At 48.1% G+C, this 16,522-nt stretch overlaps 1 protein-coding gene across 1 annotated transcript in view; it reads right to left on the bottom strand.

Annotated features, from left to right (window-relative positions):
- The window catches only part of ABCA13 (ATP binding cassette subfamily A member 13), a 114,058-nt gene extending 99,424 nt beyond the window's left edge, over window positions 1-14,634 (bottom strand). The window contains exons 1-4 of the mRNA XM_043588436.1: window positions 14,526-14,634; window positions 12,804-13,133; window positions 10,142-10,211; window positions 9,304-9,435 (exon numbers count right to left, since the gene is read on the bottom strand). Of these exons, the coding sequence (XP_043444371.1) occupies window positions 9,304-9,435; window positions 10,142-10,211; window positions 12,804-13,133; window positions 14,526-14,603 (610 nt within the window). The 5' untranslated portion in view covers window positions 14,604-14,634. The remainder of the gene's footprint in view (window positions 1-9,303; window positions 9,436-10,141; window positions 10,212-12,803; window positions 13,134-14,525) is intronic.
- Window positions 14,635-16,522: the final 1,888 nt, after the last annotated feature.

Genomic DNA, 16,522 nt, shown 5'->3' with positions numbered 1-16,522 from the left:
TAAAAGGAGAGACGCACAACTGCTAAATATTCCCCAGAGTAAGCCTCGCCCCAGCCCGCCATCCTCCCGTCTGTCACTCCTCTGTCCTCTGCATGGTTACCGGACATGGATTAATACCATGAAGGCATTAACCCGCTAAGACATGCACAAAGAATACACGCTGCTAAGATTTCCATAGGAAACATCGGCATTCTTCAGACGTATGCTCCAAATTCACTGCAGCCCACTTCATAGCCACTCTGCCCCCATGACACGTGGATTTAATTACTAATGCCTCTCAATTTTCCTTAACGCACCCATTCCAGCCTAAGTTTGGTTGAGTGCTGGGAATCCGACAAGTCACTTAAGAGATAAAAGGCCTACGCGGACAATCTTGCACTTTGACCCTCCGGCCAAGGGCAGATGCGTGACCATCACCCCGCCTAACCCAAGGATTCAAAGACACAGTCGCAAAGGAGGACTGGGAAAGTGAAGGAAGGCGGGGAGCTGGTCATCTGACCTAACAGCCACCATCTCTTATGGGTTGAGCTGTGTGCCCCAAACTTCACGTTGAAATCCTAACCCCGAGTAACTCAGAATAGGGCTGTATTTGCAGGAAGGCTTTCAAGAGATAATTTGGATTCAGTGAGGTCATGCGGTGTCCCTACAGGTAGGGATTGGGGCACAGACAGGGAGTGAGGGCAGATCAACAGGACACGGGAAGGAGAGGGGGCCTCAGGAGGAGCCAGCCCTCCCCACGCCTGGATCGTGGGCCTCAGCCCACGTCCGCCCTAGAAAACAGATACAGGCCGGATGCTCCCCAAGACCCCAGAGAACTAGTAACTACCCCTAACCAGCAAGCGGATGAGCGGCTCACAGATAATTGCATCCTGTTGCCCAGGGTCTCCCTTCTGGCACTGGCCAGGGTCTCCACCTGTATTCATTCACATGGTCCTGCGACCACCCGACGTGGGGCGTGCTATTATCACCCCTCCTTCCCCCAAGGGACAGGGGCCCAGCAAGACTTGTCGGAGGACACAGGCTGCTGAGCTGCGGCGGCCCCGTGGTACGCGCCTCTCTGAACACAGGCCAGAAGCAAGAGCATGTTGCCCTCGACGCAAACAGGTCTGGAGACACGACTCACCTCCTGCACACCCCAGTGTCTTCAGCTGCCTTAATGGGAATACAGGGGCCCCATGCACATGCACGAACGAGGAGTTTGCAGAAATAAAAAGAGATAAGGAGCCGGCAGATGACAACCCCACCAAACCCCCCACCAAGAGGTGGTCTTCTGCTGAGCGACCTCGCTCCGGTGACCATGGGTCACTGCCCTTGACAGCGTGAGTGGGCGCCACCTGCTGGAAGGGCAAGAGAACAGAGAATAAAGCACCTTGGGGAGTCCGAGTCCGCATTAGCAGGGGTAAAGGGGCACCTAGACGCACAGACACAAGTTTCAAGGACACCGAACGGTCCCCACGAGGTTCAGCAACACCTGATCTTGGGTCCAGGCTACAGAGACAGGAAGGATGGGAGACACCGCAGGGGCCTTTTGGAGTTAGAAACTACCAGGTCAGAAAATAGAGATGAGAAACAAATTGGATATTAATGGTTGATTTGCTAATTAAACCATCCCAGCTCTAATCTGTTTGCACTTTTAAAGTCCTGCTAATGAATCTATTAATATAAATGGATGGGGGGAGGCCACGCGGCTCCGAAGCGGTCCCCTGCACTCCCCCTTGGCGTGCAGATGCAAATGTGTCTTATGTCACGTGCACGCTAAGAGCACAAGCACCCTGCTCGCATCACCATATGGAATCGGGCACATTAATCAACGCAAAGGCCCTGTGTATCCACAGAGCTTGTCCCCTGCAGGGGAGCTGCCTGCTGGCTGGCACAGGCCAGGAAACTCATTAGCATTGCCCCCCAAAACTGACAGTGATAAAAGCAGAAGTCAATGAAAGTAGACAGATCGAGGAAATCAAATTTCACTGGAGGCACATAAAGAAGGGTTTACGGAAAGCAGAGTCTTTGGGAGGACCAGATGTCCGCCGGGGAGCACGCACACAGGCACGGAGACCCACCGGTGACCTCGAACCTGGATCCTTACAGAACCTCCCGCTCAGACACCAGGGTGAGGTATGCTGGGGTCCGCACCTGCCCCCTCACTCCACGGAGAAGACAGGCAGAAGAAGGTGGAGACACGCCTCACCCGCCCCCGTCCAGGGGGTCCTCCCTACCCACCGGGGACTTTCCAACTGTGCATCTCAGCACAGGACATTCGCAGAGGCGTTCTGGAAACGTGGGAAGGGGTAGTCTGGGTTGGCCCAGTGCACGGGTGTTGGAAACGGTAGGTTGTTATCATTATTCAGGCCCAGGGCGGCCAACGGATCAGGAGACAGGTGCCCTGTAAAGATAGTTTGCTGCTCAGTGCCCAGGAGCAGGGAGCCCACGGCGCCACACGGGGCCACGCGGGGAAGCACCAGGGTCTCTCGGGAGACAGAGGGAGAGGGGAGATGCGAACAAGTGAGGCGGGGCAGCAGGCTGAGGTTGGGTATTTGAATAATTTCAACAGGCTCTGGAGCACAGAGGCCGCCCCCAAGCTGCTTGGTCCCCTGCCCAGGGGTGATGACAGCCCGGGATAGGATGGCCTACAGAGGAGGGGGTAGCTCCAGATGCTGGTTTGCCTATAAAAAGTGAGCTCATGAGCAAGTCCTCTACTGTCTCTTGGAATCAGCTTGCCCTTGGGGGGACAGCTCCTCCTGGGTCAGTGAGGCCCCATGATGTTAGAGCATCAGATATGCAGAAAACAAAACAACATGGTTAATAAATGGGGGTGGCACTGATGGCCTTTAGTGGGCAGGCAACCGGGCTGGTGAGGGTCCTACAAAGGGCAGAACGACCCAGCCCAACAAAGAATTGCCCTTGACCTGCATTCTGGGAGGCCCGTCCCAGTATAGCCAGTGGAGCCTAGGACAACTTTCTGTGCAGTTTTAACACACACTGAGTTTTCTAGGAATGCAAACACCTTGCAAACCACTGAAAGATCACTGTCTGATGCAGAAGTGTTCAGCATTTCAGAAAACCCCCCCAGCCACGTGATGCCAGCTCAACGTTCCCGAAAACTCGACACGGCGTGGCTGTAACGGTTCACGGAGCTCTTACCACACAAATTCGGGACGAAAGATTGGAGACTGCTTTTCCCAAATGTAGAACCAAATATTTTCAAATTAGCAGGGTTTTGTGAAATGCACTACATTTTATTAATAAAAGTTTTTTTTTTAAAACTATGTCATGTTAATGGGGCTCCTGGGTGGCTCAGTCAGTTAAGCATCCAACTTCAGCTCAGGTCATGATCTCGTGATTTGTGAGTTTGAGCCCCACGTGGGGCTTTGTGCTGACAACTCGGAGTCTGGAGCCTGCTTTGGATTCTGTGTCTCCCTCTCTCTGTTCCTCCCCCTCTCGCGCTCTGTCTCTCTCTCTCTCAAAAATAAATACACGTTAAAATTTTTTTTTCATGGGCAAGAGACACAGACATTTCTCCAAAGAAATGAGGATGGCCAACAGACACATGAAAAGATGCTCACCATCACTTAAGCAGCGATGCAAACCAAAACCACAATGAGGTATTAACACACAGCAGTCAGAACGCTAATATGAAAAAGACAAGAAATAAAAAGTGTTGGTGAGGATGTGGGAAAAAAGAAAACCCTCCTGAACTGTTGGTGGGAATGTAAACTGATACAGCCACTGAGGAAAACACCATAAGAGTGCTTCAAAACACTAGAAATACAATTACCACATGATCCATTAATTCCACTACTGGTTATTTACCCAGAAGAATAGGAAAATGCCAACTTGAAAATATACATGCACTAGTATGATTATAGCAGCATTATTTTTTTATTAAAATTTTTTAATGTTTATTTTTGAGAGAGACAGAGAAAGAGAAATAGAGCACAAGTGGGAGAGGGGCAGAGAGAGGGAGAGACACAGAATCCAAAGCAGGATCCAGGTTCTGAGCCATCAGCACAGAGCCTGACGCAGGGCTCAAACTCATGAACCATGAGATCATGACCTGAACCGAAGTCCGATGCTTAACTGACTGAGCCCCCGAGGCACCCTACAACATTACTTACATACAATAGCCAAACTATGGGCACAGCTCAAGTGTCCATCAACTGATGAAAGGATAAAGAATATGTGGTATTTGTACACAATGGAATATTACTCAGCCATGAAAAGAATGACGCCCTGCCATCTGCAAACACCTGGATATAACTAGAGTATACAATGCTGAGTGAAATAAAGCCAGTCAGAGATAGATAAATACCAAATGATTTCACTCATACGTGGAATAAAACAAACAAAAAAAAAGGAGACAAATCAAAGCAACAGACTCTTAACTAGAGAGAACGCACTGATGGTCAACAGAAGGGAGGCGGGTGGGGGAAGGGGAAACAGGTGACGGGCTTGAAAGATGCACTTATCCTGGTGAGCTCCGGTGATGTGCATACGTGCTGAGTCACCATATCATCTACCGGAAACTAATAGCACACTGTGTGTTAACTATACTGGAATGAAAACTTTTCAAAGATTTTAACTGAATATGGTTCTATTTTATCCCTTATTTCATAGTTTGGTACACAGCAGCCAATGATCTCCCATATCCTACATCCACGTATATTCCTATAAAACACAGCACCACAAGTGTGTGACTAGCTCACAGGAGTCCGTATTATCAATGTAAAGTTGATTCGTAATCAATCCACTATCTTAGACAGAAATGTAGGTTAGCCAGAATTTTGCTTTCAAAGATACTGTGCCAGGAGCATCTATGTGCACGTCTGTTTTGAACTGATCTGGCCGTTCCTTTAAATCTCTGTGGCAAAGAGAATATACGCTTTTTGTAAAGAGTTTAAGCAAACTCTGCACGCAACGTGGGGATCGAAGTCACGACCCCGAGGTCCTGAGTCGCATAATTAAATTATTTCGGTTTCCCATAAACTAAACACCTACACAGAAAAATCAAGGCCCTTACCTCCCCAAGTCATTACAGTTTTCATCAGTCAGAGAAGGAGAAAACAGTCTTCTATGTCTATGCAATACTATGCTCTGTCCAACATTAAACTATTTTATGTTTATCAAATATAAATTTTTCTTTATATAATGGTCTGTTCAAGTTGTTTCCTTGAACACATCACTTGTCTTCCTAAAACCTGACTTGAGAATTTTAACATTTTCCTTCATGTATTCATTAGTTTTTATAAACTTGTAAAGTATCCTTTCATTTTATTTCTGTGGATATTTTAAAATGCTGATTCCCATTCTTATAATGGAAACTTGGTTTTTTAGTATATCTGTCTCTGGCATTATGGTTAGAAAGGCCTTTGCTGTCTTTAAAATCATACTTCTTTTTGTTTCTTCACTTTTTTAATGTTTTAATACTTTTGAGAGAGAGAAAGACAGAGTGTGAGCAGGGTAAGGGCAGAAAGAGAGGAACACACAGAATCGGAAGCAGGCTCCAGGTTCTGAGCTGTCAGCACAGAGCCCAACGCAGGGCTCAAGCCCATGAAACGTGAGATCATGACCTGAGCTGAAGTCAGACGCTTAACTGACTGAGCCACCCAGGGGCCCCTAAATCATACTTCTCCTAAAAAAAAATCATACTTTTCTCATTTCCTCATTACTTTAATAATATTTACTTCTGATGAATTAATGAATGAGTCTAACTTGTATCCTTTCTCATTGATTAAAAATGTGAACTTTAACACAAATCGAACTATTATTTACGGTGACTCGGTTTCCGAACTTTCTAATCTCTTCCATTGCTCTACTGTTATTACATGAGTCCTCCACCGTTTTATTGTTATTTTTTTAAGTGTATTTATTTATTTTGACAGAGAGAGAAAGAGAGAGAGAAGAAAGCATGTACATGAGTGTGACGGAGGGAGGGGCAGAGAGGGAGAGACAGAATCTCCAGCAGGCTCCATGCTCAGCAGGGCTCAATCCCATGACTGTGAGATCATGACCTGAGCCAAAATCAAGACCCTGACACCTAGCCAACTGAGCCACCCAGGTGCCCCCGTACTCCACCATTTTAATCCTTGACAATTCACAGTGAGGGTCTATGTGATCATCGGCCACCAGTCCCCTTCATTGTTTTCAATGACTTTTGACCACTGTCATTAACTTACATTTCTAGCTATCCCTGAGAAACACTTCAACAATTAAAACCAAAAGTCTTTTTTAGTATTTTTATGTGAATGACTTATGTGGGTTTTATTGTATTACCACTACGGTTCATACTAAATGGTGTAGATTATATAAAGTCATACATTAACTTGGAGAAAGTCAACATGCTGAAAATGGTGAATCACCACATTAGGGAACTTGGCATCTCTTTCCATCTATTCAAATCTACTGTACGTTCGCCAAATCTTTTAAGTTCTTATTGGATATATACTCTCTTCGATGTTAGAGTCACATGGAGATATTTTACTGCTCTTGAGAATGAAATCTTGTCACGTTATACTCCATATTTCCTGCCGACACACAGCCAAGCTACTGGTTTCTGTGGACGTGCGCTTGTGATCAGTCATCTGATTGGTCACACCTTTCTGCTACGGATTCTTGCGTGTGACCCCCCAACAGTGGTGGTCTGTCTCCTGGTTTTGTCATCTCTGTCTTGTTCTGGTTTGTCGCCTCCCCCTGGGGCTGGAACTGTCACCTCCACGTCTAATTCCTGCCCGGGATAAGCACCTGCAGGGGACGGTGAGCCGCGGGCACTCTGGCCTGCCTATGGTCCCCCATAGCCTCCCCGCCACACCTTCCGTCGGACCACGATACCCCGACGGCCCTGAGAAGAAACGGCAACTATGAGAGAGCCTTCTGGCTCCCACCCACGGCCCCGCAGCCCGCGCCTGTTACAGACATCCTCTGTGGGCCAGGAGGAACGTCCTCCGCGCACACCCGGGCACCTCTTCTCACCCTCACGGACGCCACCCCAGACACCTCCCGGCCTCCTTGGGACTGGAGCACTGTCCCCAACACACAGGCATACAGCTTCGCAGCCATCCCAAATAATGACTACCACAAAAATCATCAAACCCAAAGCCATTCTCTGCCTGCTTGCCCTGCCCGCTGCGGCTGCCGCCCCATTTCAGATTTGACTCGGCCACGCTCGCAAAAGCTGCAGAAATGCACCAGAGCCCGGCCTCCCATCTGGGATCTCTCTCTGTCTGCCCCTCTGTCTCTCTCCGGAGGCTCGCCTTGCCTGCAGAAGTGAGCGGGGTCAGGGGGTCGCTGGCTGGAAATGCCTTAACTTTGATACAAGACAATGTTCCCACCAGGATCCCCATGCGTCAGGTCCTGAAGGAGGAGGGGGGAACTCAGATCCTTCTGGATTCCTGGCCAAATTTCACACTGATCTCTGCACTGCCCAGAGTAACCTGTCTTTGCTGGGGTTGAGGCTCCTCTGGGGACTCCAAGACTCCAGGTTATATCTAGATGTTTCTTTTCATTAACTTTGTACTTGATATGGTGAACCCCTTATTTTGCAAAACCTGATTTTCTTCTCCCTGGTTAATGACTGTTCCTTCTTTATTGTGTTTCATTTGGGTCTGGGCATCTCCTCATCAGAGAGAGCACATGTCTGCAAGCCCCGTCTGTCCGTCCCCTTCCGGCTGCCCGTCTGCATCTCTCCTGATTCCAGGGGCTTGCCGTCACCCTCCAATCCCCACCGTGACTTTCCGCCCTATTCTTTTGCTCGTGACCCCTTCCTCAAACATTTTACAATCAACATCACAGGCATTTTGTAACCTCCCTCCCTCATGCTCCCTAGCTGCCTTCTAATACCCAGGGCTTCTCAATTTTATCTCACCTTGGCATTTTTCAGTTATTTTTTTTAACTTCTTAGTTCCTAGAATCTGCCTTTCCTTAATTTTATTCAAAGCCCCCAGACAAAGCAATCTAAAAGTTCAAAGTACAGCTTGCCAGGCTTATGCTCTCTAATTCTTAGAGGCCATGTTTTCCTGCTTTTCTGTAAAATAATCTTGTCAATGGCACATTTCATTTGGATTTTTACTCATCCTTAAATGACACGTGAGCTCCCCAAGTCTGAAATAAGGTTTTATAAAAAGAATGCACTGATGGTTTTCTGTCCCTTCATATTCAATGTGCAGATTAGAATCTCTTTCTCCATGTCTGTCTCTGTCTCTCTCTCTCTCTCTCTCTCTCTCTCTCGTTCTCTCTCTCTGTCTCCTTTAGTTCTTAACTTTAAAGGTACATGCCAAGTGAAATACCCAGGTGCTTTGGAAAATATACAGACAGAATCACAAGTAATTTTAGCAATCATCAAAACATTATTGCTAAACAAACAAACAAAAAAATACCTTTAAAGCTGTTTCTGCTCTTTTCGCCCTGAGCAGGCGTGTGGTATAAATACCTTCTTCCCCAGAAACACAGCAGGGGAAAACCACTACTATCCGTGGCCCACCTTCCCACGGCCTCCAGATGCACCTGCCACAGGGCTCCTGGGTGGCTCAGTTGGTTAAGCATCTGATTCTTGATCATGACTCAGACCATGATCTCACGTTTTGTGGGATCAAGCCCTGCCTGGGGCTCTGTGCTGACAGCGTGGAGCCTGCTTGGGATTCTCTCTCCCCGTCTTCTGCCCCTCTCCTGCATATGCTTTTTCTCTTTCTCAAAATAAATAAACATTAAAAAAAAAAAACTTTAAAATACAGCTTACAAGCCCCCTGAGGCCTTACTTAAAGAATGAACAATTATTCTAGGGGTGCCTGGGGGGCTCAGTCAGTTAAGCATCCAACTTCAGCTCAGGTCATGATCTCACAGTTCGTGAGTTTGAGCCCCAAACTGGATAGTGTCTGGGTTACCCCCCGGTTCCCAAACAGGCTCTCCGCTGGGGAAGGGCCTCAGCTGTGGGGCTCTGCACTAACAGCTCAGAGCCTGAAGGCTGCTTCAGACTCTGTGTCCCGCTCTCTTTGTCCCCGGACACTTCATTTCCTCTTTATGAAACCGGGACGATAACGATCTGCTTTCCTCCCGCTGCAGACAAGGACAGTGACACTCTGCCGATCCAACAACTTTGCAACAGAAAGCACAGAATCACAGTAGAGCTGTGTGTTACCTCCCCCCGCCCCACCCCTGTCCTGCTCACACTCTCTGTCAAAAATAATTACATTTAAAAAGAAGAATGAACAATTATTCTAATATTCATGTATATTGCTTTAAACTGGATTTGGCTTTTTTTTTTTTTTTTTTTTTTAGCTGATTTTGGCATCTTCTAACATGCGAAATTCTTACCTGGAAGCAAGTTGTTCAAGTACCATCCACATACAAAATAAAGGCCTGAATCAAAGAGAATCATCCAGGAAACCCAGCCAAACGTCACACCCGTTTGCTCCAGAGGCTGGTACATGTTATTCCACTGAATCCCTGGAAGGAAGGGAAGGCCACAGTCAGACCGCACACCCATTCAGGGTAGATTTTGGCGGGGTGAGTTCTTGCGTTCTGGAAACTCAAAGCAAAGTTGAGAGCAGCTGAGAGCAAAGACCATCCTGTGGATCATAGTTCTGCAAATGCAATGTCAGCCTGCTTAATGTCACCTATATTTCAAGGCGACCAGGGGGAGCAGCTTTAACAACACTTTAATATCTAACCCTTGTGATTTTGCTTTCGTGCTACTTCACTGATTTCTGATTTTGTGGCCTCAACAAAATACACAGATCCAGGGTGACCCGATGGGGAGAGGTGTTCACATCAGCTAAATCAAACCCCAGGACTCTGTTGCACATTGTAACAAAGACCTTCTACCGTAGTGCTTGCAACATGACCACAGTCAACTCCTAAAAACCCAAATCACTGAAACTCTTTTTTAAAAAAGCAAAAAGCATCCTCTTGGGATGCCTGGGTGGCTCAGTTGGTTAAGTGTCTACTGTTGGTTTCGGCTCAGGTCATTACCTCATGGTTCATAGGTTCGAGCCCTCCACTGGGCTCTGTGCTGTCAGCAAGGAGCCTGCTTGGGATTCTCTCCCTCTCTCTCTCTGCCCCTCCCTGCTCACTCTTGTTCTCTCTCTCTCTCTCTCTCTCTCTGTCAAAATAAATAAATACACTTTAAAAAAAAAAAAAAGCATCCCCTTACCTGCTTCTTGCCCTTCTAGGAAGGTAACGAAAAATACTCCTTGGCCGAAGGCAGTGGTGGAAAGCAGGCACTGCCCGGGGACAACAAGAGACAAACAGCATGTTAGTACTTGGCGGAGACCCCGGAAAACCCTCAGCGCTAAATCCAAACAGACCAGCGTCACCAGAGCAGGCGGGGCCGTACCGTCCTCCAGGCGGTGATTTCCATACGTGACCCTGGAAGCCTACGCCGAATGTCAGCCCATTCTAGAAAGCATGCTAACAAGCTAGCTTTTGGTGTGAAAAGGAATTATTTCTCTTCACTGCAGTGCCTCAAGTGCCATAAATCCAATGCGCTGCGCCCAGAAATGCAGAACACAGAACAGCGGAAAACGGAATGGAGCGATTTCTTATTTTTTATTACAAAGCGAATGCCCTGGAGCACACTGCAGGCCGACTGATGGAACATGTACACCATTCTACACTAGAAAGGGAGCACATTGAAGGAAAATGTTATTTTATTTCCAGGGGAGAAATCCTATGTCAAAAATAAATAAATAAATAAATAACCCCATTGAAAATGCATGTTATGCTTGAAGATATCAGGTACCAGAGTTAGATTTTTTTGGGTTTTTTTAGGGGGGGGGGGCTAGGAAACATGTGAACATGTAAAAAAGGAAGTCAGACTCGGTATGCTCCAACGTTTAAACAGATGGATTGAAGTAAAAACCATATAACAGTGTTTGAAATTCAGGCCAGGTGGTCAATGTCTCTTTTCCTACATGTGAGGAGTATGGGGTCGGGGTGGGGGGTGGTGACACACGGTCTCAGTTTTATTTTTTATTTTTATTTTTTTTAATTTTTTTTTTCAACGTTTATTTATTTTTGGGACAGAGAGAGACAGAGCATGAACGGGGGAGGGGCAGAGAGAGAGGGAGACACAGAATCGGAAACAGGCTCCAGGCTCTGAGCCATCAGCCCAGAGCCTGACGCGGGGCTCGAACTCACGGACCGCGAGATCGTGACCTGGCTGAAGTCGGACGCTTAACCGACTGCGCCACCCAGGCGCCCCACACGGTCTCAGTTTTAATTGAGACCAACATTATGGGTTATAAAGTACCACAGGTGTGACAAAAGCTAATGGACACTGGTGAGCAGGTATCCATGGAGAAAAATCCTGATTAAAGATGCCATGTTTTTTCAAGGTGCACACACTTCCATGATGTATGTACATGGCCAGTTGGGAAACAGGAAGGTTTACATGAAGCTGGAGAAAAACAATTTGGTCTTCACAGAAGTATTTCACCCTAAAGTTCAAAAGGAACAGAGAAAATGACCCCGTCCCAACAAATGAGGATACATCTACCGTCATGACGTTGCGTGGGACCAGTGACCTCGGAAGGCTTCAGATGCCCCCTCGAAGCCCTGGGATTCCATCCCTCCTCGGCATCTCCCGAATTCTCCCCTAGTGGCTCTAGCCACACCTCCCAACAGACTGCACTTTGGGAACTTGGCCTGACCTATTGGGGACAAGTGAACTCTGGGGCATAATTCTAATGTTTGCAGGGACAGTGCTGGCTCGCCCGAACTGACCGTCCTCACAGCCTTCTGCCCGTCCCTTCCACGCGGATCGAGTTCCCACTATGCACCCAACTCTGCAATTGCCAGGAAACTCAAAACAGAATGGACGAGTGTCTCTCTTCTTTGTATTTCATATCCCAGACTTAAAAGAATTCTCAGGCTTCTCTGGGAGTTACATGGTACACGCATGAATGAATTGGCATTGCTAACGGAGAGATCTTCCCACCTAATGTGAGATGATTCCTGATGCTTCAAGAAGAGTTTATTTTTTTGCTTCTAAAATAGCTTTAGAAATCTACTTCTTGGGGTGCCTGGATGGCTCAGTCGGTTAAGTGTCCGACTTCGGCTCGGGTCATGCTCTCACGGTTCATGGGTTCGGGCCCCGCGTCGGGCTCTGTGCTGACAGCTCGGAGCCTGGAGCCTGCTTCGGATTCTGTGTCTCCCTCTCTCTCTGCTCCTCTCCCACTCACACTCTGTCTCTTTCTCTCTCTCAAAAATAAAAAAAACATTTAAAAACATTTAAAAAAAAAGAAATCTACTTCTTTCCATCTGTGATACAGAGAGGCACGGAGTCTCTATGGCTGCCTTTAGGATGTTACCGATTTCCAAAGAGTCTCCAGAGGACAGTCCCCATTACATGAAAAGTGCCAATTCTCAGCAGCTCCTCTCTTGCAAAACCACTGCAATGTCAACCAATGACCATTATAAGGTGTGCATCTGCGGGCAGCATCAAGACCAGTAGGCTTCAGGGGCCCCTGGGGCGCTCAGTTGGTTGAGCATCCAACTCTTGACTTTGTTTCAGGTCATGATCTCACGTTTCATGGGTTCGAGCCCCACATCGGGTTCTGCACTGACAGCTCAGGGCCTGGAGCCTCCCTGGGATTCTCTGTCTCCCCTCTCTCTGTCCCTACCCCGCTTACACACTTGCTCTCTCTCAAAATAAATAAAACTTAAAAGAAAAACAAAAAGAGAGATAGACGTAGGCATCAGAAAGCCCACTGAGATGTGAAAGCGATAAGGTGACATGTGATGTGGTGACTGCTTTGTTGGGCAGATACAGCAGTCGTGTTTTGCACGTCTACAAAAAAAACCAACCCACTTACCAGAAACGTCTGAATGACAACACTCAAATGGTTACGGAGAACCAACAGAACAATGTAGGGCAGGAAGCTGATCATGTACACCAGGCTAGTGCAGAGCGCAGCCGTGTTGGCTTGGCTGAAAAATGTGCTCAGGAAGTAACTCAGCATGACGACCGACACCGCGAAATCCAGGAGGAAGAGGAAGATGATACAGGCGTTGCTGTGCGCAAAGATGCCACTTGCTTTCAGAATGATGGCTAGGGCAGCACTGCTGATGGCCAGCATGGCCGTGTTCTCCAGAAACCAGGCCAGGAAAAGGATGGTCGGGTGCACCCCCATCATCCGCACGTACTGTCAAAAGAAGGGAAACCAGAGTCGTGACCCGGGTACTCGAGGAGGACCAGACCGGATCACGGGAAAGGCAAGGAGGCCAGCGCTGGATGCGGCCAGCCTGGAAATCAGTGGCTCAGTCGGTGAAGCGTCTGACTCTTGGTTTCAGCTCAGGTCATGATCTCACGGTTTGTGGGTTCAAGCTCCGCGTTAGGCTCTGTGCTGACAGTGCAGAGCCTGTTTGGGATTCTCTCTCTCTCTCTCTCTGCCCCTCCCCTGCTTGCTCTCTACCTCTCTCTCAAAATTATAAATAAACATGGAAATAAATAAGAAAACCAGTAAAATAAATAGGTGGACAATATGGAAAACAATAGTGCAAGTTCAAGTCAGAACTGAATGAGAACACTGCACTTTGCCACACGTCTCCTTCTCCTGAATACATAGGAGGCTGGTGGGTAGTGTGAGCCCCTCCTCCACAAGGAGGTACTTTTCATCTGGTACTTTTTCATCTGGTAATTTTTTTTTTTTTACATTTTTTAATTGATTTTTGAAAGAGAGAAAGAGAGAGTGCAAGCGGGGAAGGGGGAGAGAGAGAGGGAGACAAAGAATCTGAAGCAGGTTCCAGGCTCTGAGCTGTCAGCACAGAGCCTGACGTGGGGCTCGAACCCGCGAACCGTGAGATCATGACCTGAGAGGAAGTCAGGCACTTAACCAACTGAGCCACCCAGGCGCCCCCACCTGGTACTTTCATGAACTCTCCTTCTTAGAAGCAGTTTTGACAGTTTCAAATTTTAATGATATTAAAACAAAAATAACAAGGCTCCCCGTGAGGCAATCTAACCACACATCAAGTGGGAAGTGCACCCTTACGTCTTTCTGGGTTGTATAAAAATTGCTGAGGCAAACCATAAGAGACTCTTAAATACAGAGAAGAAACTGAGGGTGGATGGGGGGAGGGGCAGGGAGGGGGGAGAAGTGGGTGACGGTCATTGAGGAGGGCACTTGTTGGGATGAGCACTGAGTGTTGTATGTAACAATGAACTATGGGAATCTACCCCAAAAACCAAGAGCACACTTTACACACTGTATGTTAGCCAATTTGACAATATATTATATTAAAAAAAAGAAATGAAATTGCTGAATGAGCAACACTGGCTCCCGTCTTTGAATGTGGTGAGCCTGCCCTTGGGCCTCCTTCCATCTCCACAGGAAACACCTGTTGACTGGCAGAACGTCAGGCTTCAATGTGGAACGTTTGCCTTGAGACCCCCGCCTCAGCTCGGCTGTGTCCAGGAACCCCAGCAGAGAGGAGGGCAGGCCAAACAGAGTCCGGGGTCAGTTATGGGAACAGGATTTGGCTCCAAAGCCCCACCTCTCCTCCTGGTGTCCCAGGCGAGCAGTTGGACTGATTACCTCTTCTATCTGGATCTCTCGCTCGTACACCAGCTTTCGGACCATGCTGGCCACAGACACCATCCACGTCAGCATCATGATCAGAGGGAAAAAGAAACCAACGTTGTTCAAGAATCTGCAAGGAAATAATCCAGTCGGCATCCGAGGGCAAGCACAGGGTTCTACCCAGAGTCAGGCTCACGTGTGGGTGCTTTTTTTTTACATTGTCCTCGGAAGCTACAAGTCCTTTTAAGGAACACTATCTCATGTGGCCATTTCAACAGGCTTTTGACTTAGGACCACTGGCTCGTGTCCTGATTTAATACGCGTGCAACTCACAAAGGAGACACATTGGGACCATTGTATATCTGGAGACACATTGGGACTCACAAAGGGACCATTGTGTATCTGCAATCAATGATATCCATTGACCACAGATTATCACCTATATTATACATGAAAACTGACCGTTGAACGTCTCCCTGTCTCTTTCCCCAATGCTCACCTCCCACCCACTCTAACCAGTTTTTTTTCTTTTTTTTTTCGGTATTTTTTTTTTAAGTTTATTTATTTTGAGAGAGAGAGAGCATGAACACAGAAGGGACAGAGAGACAGGGGGAGAGAGAATCCCAAACAGGCTCCATGCTGTCAGCACAGAGCCCCACGCAGGGCTCGAACTCATGAGCCGAAAGATGACGACCTGAGCTGAAATCAAGATGCTTAACCGACCGGGCCACCCAGGCTTCCCTTGACATGACCCCTGTCTAGAACACCCATGACAGCCATGCCTCAATCCCAATGGGAATTTCTCCACTATTTTCCTTCTTGAGCTCTCAGCTGTGTCTGACACCGGTGACAGGTCCCTCCTTCCCTCCCTTTGTTCGCTTCCAGAACAACTCCCAGCTTTCTGTCAATCTCCTCTCTTTCCTTCACTGTGACTTCTCCTTTAAACATGGGATTCGCACCCCAACCCTGCACTCTGCCTCTTCCCCCCTTACCCTCTGTGCTCGAGACCCACATGTTATTATTATTTGATTCATCACCGAGGCCACCCAAAGGGGCAAGCCATTTTAGTGGACATGTGGTATGCAGACGAACCAGAGAGAAAGGCCCTGTCACAAAGGATCCTGCTTTCCACTGGGGGGTGGCGGCACTTAGCATAAGCCAGCACAAGGAGACACGTGGCATAGTGTCAAATGTGTGAAAAACCGCTTTGGCCATGGTGGGAAGGGAGGAGATCTCAAATCGGGTAGTTGGCCAAGGTGTCTGTGGAGAACAGACAGAGGAAGTGGGCCCCACAGGAATCTGAAGGGACATGGCTCCAGGCAGAGGGGCAGCAGGTGCGAGGACAGGGGACAGTGGCGTGGGGGCAAGGTTCATGGGTGGCCAAGGATGGTGTGGATTAGGACACGGAGGCGGGGGGGGGGGGGGGGTGTGGCATGTTAGCTGGGGCCACATCATGCAAGGATTCCACATGTCCGGGCGAGAGCTGACAAAAGGGTTCTGGAATGGGGAGAGGGAAACAAAGAGGGGACATATCAGGTGTATGGATTTTAAAAAGACCACCGAATGTAGTGTAGACAGAGGAAGGCAGGGTTGCCGCAGTGTGGACAAGGCTGCCAGCGAAGAGGCCGACCTGGAGACAGAACCCTCTGGCTGGGCCCCCACGCACCCCCAGACCTCCCCTTAGAGCGTTATCTCCAGTGTGGACCCTCGGCCCTTCGCACTGGACGGTGAGCCCGTCGGGGAGGGCCCCCCACTGCGCTTTCTCTGCTTGGCAAAGGCCGGCCACATAGTGCAAGCCAAAAATATTTGTTCATGAAACCGTGAATGAGGACGTAAAAGGGGGGTGGGGGTAACTTCTTCGTTTTTATCCATTTTTCTGCTTAAGACGACTATAGTGAGCGATCCATGGGGTGAATCACGTTTTAAAGCGAAATTATCAGTTCACTGGTAGGCTATACGGCGACGGCATGTAGTCAACTCATGCGCTATTCGGTTTTGTGATTTTTCTAGGG

Source organism: Prionailurus bengalensis, chromosome A2, assembly GCF_016509475.1.
Source record: "Prionailurus bengalensis isolate Pbe53 chromosome A2, Fcat_Pben_1.1_paternal_pri, whole genome shotgun sequence".
Taxonomy (NCBI): domain Eukaryota; kingdom Metazoa; phylum Chordata; class Mammalia; order Carnivora; family Felidae; genus Prionailurus; species Prionailurus bengalensis.
The sequence above is the reverse complement of the archived record's forward strand: the minus strand, read 5'-3'. Positions and strand labels throughout refer to the sequence as shown.